Raw genomic sequence first — 12,395 nt, 5'->3', positions numbered from 1 at the left:
CCAGATTGTTGGGGTCAATATGCTGACTCTGTAAACAGCTTAGAGAGGGCTGTGAAGCACTGTGAAGCAGTATATAAGTCTAGGTGCTATTGCTATTTTTGTTTAGCTTATAATTCAATATATTGCACAAATCCCCAAAATGAATTTGTCCAATTGTCAAATTAGGAATATTGACAAATCTAGACTAAACATAAACAGCCCGTGCATCAAATATAGTGTGTGAACACCCCCCTTAGTATATATTTAAAGGGTTCTACCCAGTGGTGGGTTCCGGATCCCATTCCAACCGGTGTGTGCATGTGTCTTAGCGCCTCCACGAGCCTCCACAATACTCCAGCTGCTCAGCAGAGCATTGTACAGGCGATGTACACGCTGTGCATGGAAGCGCTGAAGAATTAAAAGACCAGAAAGGAGCTCAGACAGGTGAGTGAGTCCTCTGAAGCACCGTACCAGAACGGTATCCAGTGCTCCGCGCAGGCTCCGGTACGCCCGTACTGCTTGCAACCCACCACTGGTTCTACCTGATCAGAAGTGGGTTCCTTCAGCCAAATAGGTAGTAATTTCGGTGGACACGTGACCATACCAGTTCTATCCTGGGGGCCACCATCTTTATTTTCTGTTCTGCACATGTGCAAAGCAATCTTCATTGAAAAAAATGTAAATTTTATTCCTTTTTTAATGTTGTGCGCATGCGCAGACCATTTTAAGTGCAAATGCATACACACGTGTGCATCTGGTGTGTTCATGAGCACGTGCTAAAAAAAAATTTGGGCGTTGAACTGGTAGTAATGGCAGTAGGAACCCACCCCTGTACCTGATCCTCTGAAAATGTTAAAAGTGCAAATGCAAACTTTGGTCATATTTATACTGCTTTCAAAACATCCTGGGGATAATATCAGGAAATGAATCGAAAATACAGTTTGGGTTTTATGCATATTTCTGAAGAAATGATCCCAAAGAAATTCTAATCTGTATAAAATTGACGACAATTGAAAAGACATTAACTGTACAACTATGCTGAAAAGAAATGGCATGGAATGAAAATTGCAAGTTACTCAGGTCTATTCAAAGCTGGCAAACAGAAGAAAAGCTTCAGAACTAGGCAGCTACACCTTCCTGAGGTGCATCACTATGCTCTATTATCGTTGTCCTATTGTAGTCTTCACCTGGAGAGAATTTGACCCAGAAAATGTTCTTAATCACTTGAGGCATTCAGATAGTCTCACATTCTGTGGTTGAGGTAAGGCACACACTGCAGTCACAGCGGATGGCTTTGGGGTATGTGAAGAGAGGATCCACATTGGCAGCACAGTTTGGCAGCTTCACTGTCATCAGTTTGGTCTCATTGTATGTGCAGACTCGGTGGTGGGCTTCAATATAAGGGGGATCCAGGATGGGTTTCTGTTTATAAAAGAGGAAAAAACAAAAATTAGCCTTCTTCTGGATTATCTCATCTAAACTAGTGACTCTGCAATGTGTCAAGCAGGAATCTCTATTATGACTTGCTACTCAATCATTTGACTGGAGATGACAAGGGCTGAGTTTAGGAGCTCCTCCTTGAAAAGCAGGTGTTCCGTCCCTGGTACTAAGTGTCATTACAAGATAAGATGTTGGGATGGCTTAAATAGGTTTCTAAAGTTTTAAATAAATTAATCTATTGGCTGAAACATTATGCTTTCAAATATCAGGCTTTCAGTTTGTAACACATCTGGCTAACTATATTTAGATAGCCTTTGCTGGAAGCAATTTTTTTCTCCTCCTTGATTGTTGGTCTAGTATTAATCTATACTAGTTGAATGATTACTTGATCCAGGTTTTAAAGGCGACAAAGCTAAATATTATGTTTTAACATAATCCAAAATAACCTAACAATCTATTAAATAACACCCCCACACCACTATCTCAGACAAAGAAGCTAAGAGCAGACAACAGCCTAATCAAGGAACCAGGGGTGACTTGCGGCTGCTGCTACTGCCAGTTCGCTCAGGCTTGATGCGGGCTATGTGCGCATGCACAGTATTTAAAAATGCTTCTGTGCATGCACAGAAGCAATAAACAAGGTGGCGGCACCATAGGTGCCACCAAAAGAACCGTTTCGGGGGCGTGGCAGGCCAAGTTACTACCTACTCATCTGAACCGATCTGAACCGGTAGGAACCCACCTCTGCAAGGAGCCTCTAGGACCACCCACCCCCATCAACACTGACACGGCAAACCACTAGTATATAAAATGAAAGCAAATCCCACTCTCTACTAACACTTGTGGTGTTGTCTAGATTGTTGACAACTGCAAGAAAACAATTAAACTCAGAGAGTACCAGTTCAACTCTGAGCTACTCATATTCCTCTTCTCAATATCTGAATTTAGATCCTTCACTTTCACCCATAGCTTCCTAACAGTACAATTGCCACAGTTCTGAGGCCAGAACTAGAAATAGACGTATTATTAGGGTATGGAATAAAATGTATCACTTGTAAATCAGGGGCTCTAGTTTAATCTCCTGGGAATTTTCTGTCAATGGAACAATAAAGAACAGTTTCCCGTTAAGTGTTTAAGTCCTAAGAAGCTTTCTGAATTATATAATTAAAGCATTACATAAACTCTGCAAAAATGCTTTGACATACAACATTAAAGCTTAAAAAATGAGAGTGGGGAGGGTCAAGGAGCCTGAAATTTTTAAGCAATTGATTGTTGTTAAGGAACAAACCTCACTTCAATGCTCTGGATATCTGTAAGGTCATTGAATTGTGCATCAAAAAAGCAACAAAGGGGCCTTGCCCTGCAGCAGTACTATATGTCTCGTTTATATGGTGGATCAGGCCCATTTCCTTTCAGCCATGGCTTTGCAGTACCAGTTGAATCGTAGAATATCAATGAGACATGCTGGCTGAACCTTCCATGACCACATTTCTCAATCCCTGAAAACTCAGCAGAAATATTTGGCATTGATTTGACTTTTCCCTTTTAATTCATGATAGTTGCTATCTTATATGCATCCGCCTTAGTAAATGGACTCAGGACTGGGCAGATACATACTGAGGACTGCCAATATCTTATAACTGGAGGAGAAGGTCTTATGGAAACAGGCATTATGGAAACAGATTACTGCAGCAGGTGAGTTGGGAGCTGACTACTCCCATTGCAGTGGTGGGATTCCAAATCTTTCCCTACCGGTTCTATGAGAGAACGCTTTGTGCACGCATACGTGCCTAACAGATGCTTCGTGCATGTGCGCGGCACTCAAAGACCGTCCTCAGTGTCAGCGCTGGTGAGTTGAGCTGTTGTTTAGCTCAGGTGAGGCACAGCAATCCGCTCTGCAGCGCTAATTAGATAAGCTAAAAAACAAGGGAATATAGGACAGGGAGCAGGAGGGTGGGATCATCCATTTCTGCTTCCGGTTCACCAGAACAGGTCCAAACTGGCTGAATACCACCTCTGTCCCATTCCCCATCTCTGTGTGATATGTACGACACAAACACTCCTTGAGAGTTTTTGTGTAGGGCTGAATAACTATAGACTTCCAAACAATTTGTGTGATCACTATTTTAAATCAGGTTTGTGCCTTTTTTCTGCCTTCTGACATTTAGTTGCTTCCATATTGATATGTCTCTCTAATCCACATAAAGCAGCACCCATGTATTTATAGAACATTGGGGTGATGATATCTGCTTCATCTTTTGACTTGAATCCTGCATTTATACCACTATGGACATGATACAATTCCATGGAAGTGCTAAAAGAGCCAAAGAGAAAATATAATGTTGAACATTATATTTTAGGTTCAGTTTTAGCTTAGGTTCCGGAGAATGTTGGCTTTCATTTAAAAACAAATATGTTTCCAATGTTTACTGTTAATGTCTCCTGAAAACTAAGTGAGATACTGCCGGAAGTTTTTAGAAATCAGAAAGCGAAAGTTGGAAGCAGGTTTTCAATATCCTGGCTTTTTCACGTAATTAGCAGATAGAACAAATTTTGCAAAATAGAAAATTAGGAAGTATTCCTTGATTTGCATAATATAGTCATCATCTCGGTCAGGGGTCCCCAATTCTTTGGACATTTCTTAATATCAGGTCAAGAAAATATGCATTATCAGAATAGCTCAGGGAGCAGGTAAATACCTCTACATGAAATGCTGGAGACCTGTTACACAGCAGTACTGGCAGCATAGAATGGGTTACTGTGCATTTCAAACAGGCATCTTCTTATTCCTTTTACCATAGATGTGCTGGATCTGGGATCTCCTTTACCAAAATCATCTCCTTTGCCACTAAAATGTACCCCTGCCCTTTAAAACATGATCACTAGTAACCTGGACAAGATAGCCATACAATGAGCCATGGGTCATTGGTCTTACCTCCCATGTCTCACAGCGGCCCCAGCAAGCATCTGTGGTGATGCGCAGCCCCTTGCATCCAGGCTTCTTGGCTAGGAAAGTGAATTCTCGCACAGCACAGCCAATGAATGTCTGCAAGTTTGTGTTAGAAGGCTTGAGTGTAGTGATGCAGCTAGCCAAAATCAAGAGAAATAAGATGGTTTGGGTCATCCTTTGACATTTCATGCTCTAAGAAAAGCAGCAAAAGAAAAAGATCAGGTGAAGAATTGAACTAGGATTTTTTCACAGATATCATAGTCTGTTAAAATATTCATGACTGGGAGAGACATGGGAATAAGGTCAGCCAATGATAGGGATAGCAACTAAGCCAATGGGAGCTTAAACAAGATTACAGAAAATAATATTTGGACCATCTCAAGGACTTCTCTTTTCTTGAAATTCTTTCTTCTTAAAAATTGGAACTATAAAAGTCCATCCTTGTTTTTATATCCCTTCAGTTTTTACTCATTTCAAAGAGTTTCAGTATGACACAATTCAAAACCAATGTTGACTGCCTTTACCCTTTCCATGAAAATTATATACCAGATCCTTAACATCTGTACACTTCTTTGGTGGTAGTGATATTCTTTAGTTTTTCTCCTATGTGGTTGCAAGATCCATTTGTTTTTGCACAGCATTTCCTTAGTTCCGAACAGTGGAACAATGGGAAGTGTTGTTTAAAAGTCAGTTTGTCACAGAGCCTGAATCTCATTTGTGTTTGACTGGCCCAAGGTCACCCCCAGCTGGCTTCTGTGCCTGAGGGAGAGACAGCAATTGAATCTTCCTACTCTTAATCCAGGACCTCAATTTAGGGGTGACATCCACTTTACCTTTGCTATCGGTTCGGCAGCAATGTGAGCATGCACGGGCTCCCGCTTCACTCGCACATGCCACCTCCATGCATGCACAGTACCTCTCGCGCATGTGCAGAGCAACAAAAAGGTAAGATAAGCAAACAGCAAGGGGGGGGGAATCCGCTGTGCCGTGCGATTTATATTAGCTAGAAAGCAGGAATCCGAATCATCGGAAAAACCAGTTTGCCTGAACCGGTTTCATTTATTTTACTACTGGTTCAGGCAAACCAGTAGCATTTTTACTATCGGTTTGGCCGAACTGGGCCGAACCGGTAGCATTTCACCCCGCCTCAATTACTATGTCACACAGCTCTCTGTGAATATGTACATATCTTATATCTAGAAATTGAGTCATTGTTCACAAACATAATTTTTCAATAAAACATAATATATTATTATTAATAATAATATTTTGGGTCCTTAATTGACTTATTCTTTGTCTTCTCTTATTTGCCTCAAAAAAAGCTGGAGGAGTGACTTGCATCTGGCAAAAAGTAGCAAAATCTCTTACCGAGCTTGATGGGTCAACAGCACTGATTTCTCCCGCTGTCGTACTTGTGCTTGAAGATGGTTGTTTGCAAAAATCAGGAGACCTGAAACTGTAACTTCTTGCAGGTTTTTTCTCTCTGCACCTCTCCTTACCAGCTGCCTCCTAGCCTGCTTAATTGCTCAAATTTATAGGCAAGAGCCCTGTCAGTCAAATCACAATGGAGGCAGATCCTTACATGAACAAGCAGCATCAAAGGTACTGGGCTAGAAGATGAGGTGCTCCTTTGCAATGCTTATTAATTTCAGGAGTATTGTTTGTTCTCTAGCATCACCTGATTGAAACAAAAGGAACACCTTGGTGGTGTTATCTTAATAAGGAAAGAATGAGAAGCCCACTGGATTCTCCCCCCCCCTTTGTGGCATTTTCAAAGTCTTAAAATTCTGAACTATGTGAAGTCAGTCTCTCAGTTATCCATTATGTGTGTGGGGGGGGGGAGAGCTAAGTCCGTTAGACACACACCCACACACAAAAAAAGGATACAGAAAATCCTGGGTTAACGTGAATGTTCTTGGCATTTATTTATTTTTTTGCATATATGGGTTTTAGATTACTTTCTTGTTTTGATTTTTGTGTAGTGATTATTCAAAGGCATTAACTCTGTGTGTTTGTGTATATGTGTGCAGCTCTGGAAACCATCACCAATGCAATTATTCGTTCATGCATTATTTAAAGATTTTTTTTTCAACTCAGCCTAATCCAAAGATTCTGGATAGTGTAACAACTGAATAAACACATAAAAATAGCATATAAGATTAATCAACCCACCCAAGAGGGATACCATAAAATAATAAACTAGCGTTCAAACTTTAACTTTCATTCTAGTGGAATAGAATTGTTTTAATCAATGTATGGAATGGCAAGACGCAATTCAAGGTGTTGGTCATTACCTTTAAAGCCCTACATGGCTTAGGACCAGTGTATCTGCGAGACCGCCTACTGCCATATACCTCCCAATGGCCGATAAAATCCCACAGGGTGGGCCTCGTTTGGATACCGTCAGCCAGTCAGTGCCAGCTGGTGGGCCCCCGGAGAAGAGCCTTCTCTGTGGCTGCTCCGGCCCTTTGGAATCAGCTACCCCCAGAGGTCCAGACCTTGCCCACTCTCATGGCCTTCAGGAAGGCTGTTGAAACCTGGCTGTTCCAGCAGGCCTGGGGCTGTTGACCTTATTGGAAGGTCCAGCCCCGACTAGAACGAATGTGTGTTGTGAGTTTTAAATTATTGTTTTTTTTCCTTTTTTTCCTTTTCCTTTTTTCTTTTGCTTTGTAAGCCGCCCAGAGTCCTGCAGGATTGGGCAGCCTATAAATTTAATAAATAAATAAATAAATAAATAAATAAATAAATAAATAAATAAATAAATAAATAAATAAATAAATAAATAAATAAATAAATAAATAATAAGAGAGAGGAATCAATATCACTTAGGGAATGTATGAAAGTCCAGGGGTCTGTATGTTTTGATCACCATTTCTTTTTATGTAAAACATCCCAGAAATCTCATTTACAAGAATACTTATCAGTCGTCTCCTCATTTGCTTTACTGACAGTGGACAAGGAACAAGCACCATCTGAAAGATAAGAGAAAGAGGAAGGCAATAGCACACATTTCTAGGATCCTGATCAACTATGTCTCCCAATGCTAAGGCGGGAATGAGCAACCAGAAGCCCCAGAGTTGCAAGTGAAACTCCGCTTTTTATATCTCCAAGAATCCATTCCACCCACAATTGTCAAGATTCCTATCTTCTTATGGTGAAAAATCATAAAATCAATGTCCTAAAATGGATTTAAAATAATTTGAACAAGAAAACCACACGCATTCCCATTCCCCAAAAACCAGAAGACAAAGAAATCCTTTCCCACGCCACCGTGCCCATGTGCTTTACTAACAAACGTAACAGAATTTCAGCCCCAGTCCTGACCAAGGATGATCAGCACAGCAAAGGGAAGTCTGTCCTTGCACTAAGGAAACAGCAAGTAGTACGTCTGTCATCTGCACCTCTATAACTGTCTGGTTTGGTTCTGCAACCCAACAAGACAGACACAGACTACAGAGGATAATCAGAACTGCAGAAAAAACAATTACTGCCAACCTGCCTTCCACTGAGGACATGTACACTGCATCCGTGAAAATATTTACAGACCCCTCAACTCCTATCCTCAAAATGACCCTATTGAGCACTGCACACCAAGACAATGTGACGCAAGAACAGTTTTTCACTCTGCTAAACAAATAATTCTGTCATCATTGTCAAACTATTCACTAAGGCTGCATTACTATTACTATTAGTCTTCTCATCGTTCCTATCATCCATCTCCTCCCGCTTATGACTGCAGGACTGTAATTTTGTTGCTTGTATCCTTATGATTTGTATTGATATTGATTGTTTCCTGATTGCTTATTTGTACCCTATGACTATCTTTAAGTGTTGTATCTTTTTATTCTTGATGAATCTATTTTATTCTCCTTATGTACACTGAGCATATGCACCAAACACAAATTCCTTGTGTGTCTAATCACACTTGGCGAATAAAGAATTATATTCTATTCTATTCAACAAAAAATAATGCTTACTATGCAAAATTAAGGGTCTTCCCAAAATCAAGACTCGAATAAGGCAAACTCCCTACTGTTCTCTCCCATGGTTGCATATCCATCCAAAAAGTCTGATTTACAGATGACAACTGGAAAGAATGTATTGTAGAGATCCTAAATTTGCCATAATATTGGATAGAATATGGTAATACTTTCAGACAGTTTATCTGGCTTATCATGAAAAGAAATGAGTTAATGTATTACACACATACACACACACACACTTGCTTGATCCTCCTCCCCCTTTTAAATTCTGTTGTATATAAATGTTGCCCTGGAAACTGCTATGCTGAATGGAAATGGTGATACTTGTGAGACTTAATTTGTCTCATTCGAGAAAAAACTGTTCCCAGTTTTCTTATCCTTCTAAGCTTCTGATAATGATCACCCAAGATAGGAAAGCCACAATTTTCCTAATCGTCTTACTCCTTTGCATACATAACATCAGATCAGCTTATTACTGAGATGCATATCCCATTTTTTATTTGAAAAAAATCAATACAGCTTACAGTTAAAACTAAAAAGACAGTAAAAGCTAAAATCTGAAGGCAAGAATACTTTGTACCACATCCACTAATATGTGGAACATTACTCTCAACAGCTTTCTTTCCAAAAGAACAAATAAGAAAATATAAATTGATGAAGAGTTGAATCAGAGGTATAGTGGCTTTGGGAACTCAGGATAATCCAATGAAAAAAAAGCAAGAAAATTAAAATTAAACTATATAGCATAGCAACAGCATTTAGATCAGCGGTTCTCAACCTGTGGGTCGTGACCCCTTTTGGGGTCTTTTGGAGGCTTTTAAGAGGAGATTAGACAAACATTTGTCTGAAATGAATAGAATAACAAAGTTGGAAGGTCTTCTAAGTCTTCACTTCAGACAAATGGTTATCCAAATGTTATAGGGTCTCTTGTTTCAGCAGGGGGGTGACTAGAAGACCTCCAAGGTCCCCTACAACTCTGATATTCTTTATTATATATTCCTTTTGTAAAGGTTCCTGGGTCATAGCTAAAACAGTTTAGCCACTATGACTATTTTAAAATTATCTTACAGGAGCTGGATTAGCCTCTTTGGACTAGACCCTTTGAAGAATTTCACTTTACTACTCCCTTTCCAAACAAGAGGATAAACAAATTCATTTCTGCTGTGCAATTATATCAAAAAGTGCCACATGACAACTTTTTATGCCAATAAAAATAAGTCAAAAATATAGCTTTGGATAATACCATTACATTTTCTGTAAAGAGACACAGGCCCTATTCAATTCAGAACTGATTAATTGAAAGAGGGAAAACAAGTTCAATTACACAATGGATTCATTGTGTATTTTCCATTTCCCATTTTGTTTCTTTCTCAGTGAACTTTTTATGTTTGAATTAATTGCAGATCAAGATCTGATAAGAACAATTCTGGCACAATTCAAGAGTTTTCAAAAGACGGTAATTTAAATTAAGGGAGGGGACTGTAACTGACTACAGGGAGCATTTCACGCTTTAAAGATTTTTGCAAAATAACTTCATTAGGTTTAAGTTTACAGTAAATTAAATTACAGTACATCAGGTTTAATTTTTGTTCTGACATTATGTCCATGTTTGTCCTGACCTTAGCTAGGGAAAACTCTTGGCTCCCCAAAACTTCACTCCTCTTTTCTTAAGGCAAAACTGAGACCCATCCATATGAAAGTAAATTTTTCTGTTGAACAATACTTACTTTAGGTCCTTTCTTCCAAAAGTCGATTCTTGATTCTTTGCAATTTCCAGGCATGGGACTTAATCTTGTCCCCTGGAGCAAAGGAGAACACTTTAATTCCACCTCCTATTTAGCAATTTTTCAAATATGATTGTTGCCATTATCTCTCCATAACCTTGTCTATTGCAGAAGAAGTGGTTTGAGTAATTCCTTCTAGGCCTTGATTTCTAGAACCTTTAACTCTGTGGTTCTTCTTTTCTGGAGATGCACCAGTTGCTGAAAACCTGCATCAACTGTGATACCCAATCTATAAGCAATGTTTAAAGGTGGCCTTTATTTAGACTACAATAGAATGGTGATCTTGTGACTTGGATGATCACATTATGTTTTCCAGCAGCATCCAACTGTGGATTTGTATTTTGCTAGCAATCCATTAAGATACTTGGCAGTCTTTATGTATAATAAATATATAAACATTTTTGACATATCAGTGTTCCAATATTTGAGGGGCTGCCACAAAGAAGAGGGGGTCAAGCTATTTTCCAAAGCACCAGTAGGAAAGGCAAGAAGCAATGGATAGAAACTGAACAAAGAGAGAAGCAATCTAGAAAACTAAGGAGAAATTTCCTGACAGTGGGAACAATTAATTAGTGGAACTAGCTTGTCTTCAGAAGTTGTGAGTGCTCCATCAATGGAAGTTTTTAAGAAGAGATTGGACCACCATTTGTCCAGAATGGCATAGGACCTCCTGCTTCTGCAGGGGGTTGGAGTAGAAGACCTCCAAAGGCCCCTCCAACTCTGTTTTTCTGTTCTGTTTTGACAAAAATAAATGTTACTGGACATTGATACTTTGCAGCATTATATCAGTAATACTGTCTGTCTGTCTGTCTGTCTGTCTATCTATCTATCTTCTATCTATCATCTGTCTATGTATCTATCATCTGCCAAATGTCATCTATCATGCAATAGCAGTAGCACTTAGACTTCATAGTGCTTTACAGCCCTCTCTAAGTAGTTTACAGAATCAGCATATTGCTCCCAACAATCTGGGTCCTCATTTTACCAACCTCAGAAGAATAGAAGGCTGAGTCAGCCTAGAACTGGTCAGAATTGAACTCCTGATGGTGGCAGTGAATTAGCCTGCAATACTGCATTCTAACCTGTTTGTCCATCCATCCGCCATCCATCCATCCATCCATCCATCCATCCATCCATCCATCATCAATCCATCCATCCATCCATCCATTTATCTATTATCTATCTATTATCCAGCTATCATCTATCTATATCCATCCATCCATCCATCCATCCATCCATCCATCCATCCATCCATCCATCCATCCATCCATCTATCTATCTATCTATCTATCTATCTATCTATCTACCTATCTACCTATCTATCTACCTATCATCATTTTTCAAAGGCTTTTAAAGGCTAATTCCACTATGCTGGGATGCACCCTCAGCAAAACCAGCTCTATACTTGCTGTAAAACTATTTCAACTCTTTTCAGAAGCCGTTAAAAAGAATTATCACTTGAAATCACGGGAGGGGCAAAGGGTTGGCTTTAAAATACAGCTTTTCTTTAAATGAAAATAACCACCTCCCTTTCAGCTCACCCACACCCTGCCTAAGTTTTCCAGGCATGATGCAACTGGGGTTGGATTTCTTGCCGTAGTAACTAATTTAGTTCCCATCACAAGAGAATCCTTTTAATGGCTTACCTAGGAATTTCTGTTTTCCCTGGCAATTAAGCCAAACACATATATTTTGCTTTCCATTCACAATAGCAATTTGAATAGTGTTCCATCAAGTGCTGAGATGAACATCTCTAGTTCCATTGCTCACATTTTTGAATGCATCAAATCTTCTGAAGGTGGCCTATCCCAGAGATAGTGACATAATTACCCACCAGCTACCTTGCGAAATAGGCCCATTCTCCACCTATGAGAGATTGAGCAAAATATTCTCATTTGGGGGGAAATGTATGTACTTGAATAAGAATGGTTTTTTAAAAAGGAGATATAAAGGTAGGTAATGGTATAGAGGAGAGTCGTTAAAGGAGATTATGTTAAATGTTAAGTATAAAGATTATATATTATAATATTATTATTATGATGATGGTGATGACTAAATATAATGAAGATGTATAAACATAATCTAAACATAATTCTACCCAGAATACACACAGTTTGATAAAAATTGAGTGTTATATAAATAAGACATGAAAAAAGAATGGTTTTTTTGAAAAATGAGAGTAATTTTTTTTAAATAGAACTACAGATGGTCCTCGCTTAACACCATTCAGTGACTTTTCAAAAGTACAATGGCACCAAA

General features: G+C 39.2%; 1 protein-coding gene across 1 annotated transcript; it reads right to left on the bottom strand.

Annotated features, from left to right (window-relative positions):
- Nucleotides 1-1,145: 1,145 nt before the first annotated feature.
- Nucleotides 1,146-4,558, bottom strand: GPHB5 (glycoprotein hormone subunit beta 5). Its single transcript, XM_087728455.1, has 2 exons — nucleotides 4,355-4,558; nucleotides 1,146-1,401 (listed from the first exon to the last, which is right to left on the bottom strand). The coding sequence occupies exons 1-2, from the start codon at nucleotides 4,556-4,558 to the stop codon at nucleotides 1,213-1,215; spliced, it is 393 nt and encodes a 130-aa protein (XP_087584581.1). The 3' UTR covers nucleotides 1,146-1,212.
- Nucleotides 4,559-12,395: the final 7,837 nt, after the last annotated feature.

Source organism: Thamnophis sirtalis, unplaced genomic scaffold, assembly GCF_051295495.1.
Source record: "Thamnophis sirtalis isolate CommonGarterSnake01/CBP01778 unplaced genomic scaffold, rThaSir2_p1.2 scaffold_1, whole genome shotgun sequence".
NCBI classification, from domain to species: Eukaryota; Metazoa; Chordata; class Lepidosauria; order Squamata; family Natricidae; genus Thamnophis; species Thamnophis sirtalis.
This window is presented reverse-complemented; position numbering and strand designations above follow the sequence as displayed.

What these genes read in the sequence shown, in the direction of transcription:
- GPHB5 (XM_087728455.1), bottom strand. Translation starts at nt 4,558, where the DNA reads ATGAAATGTCAAAGGATGACCCAAACCATCTTATTTCTCTTGATTTTG. An exon ending in GCCGCTGTGAGACATGGGAG is followed by an intron (nt 1,402 to 4,354) that starts GTAAGACCAATG and finishes TTTTATAAACAG; the next exon opens with AAACCCATCCTGGATCCCCC.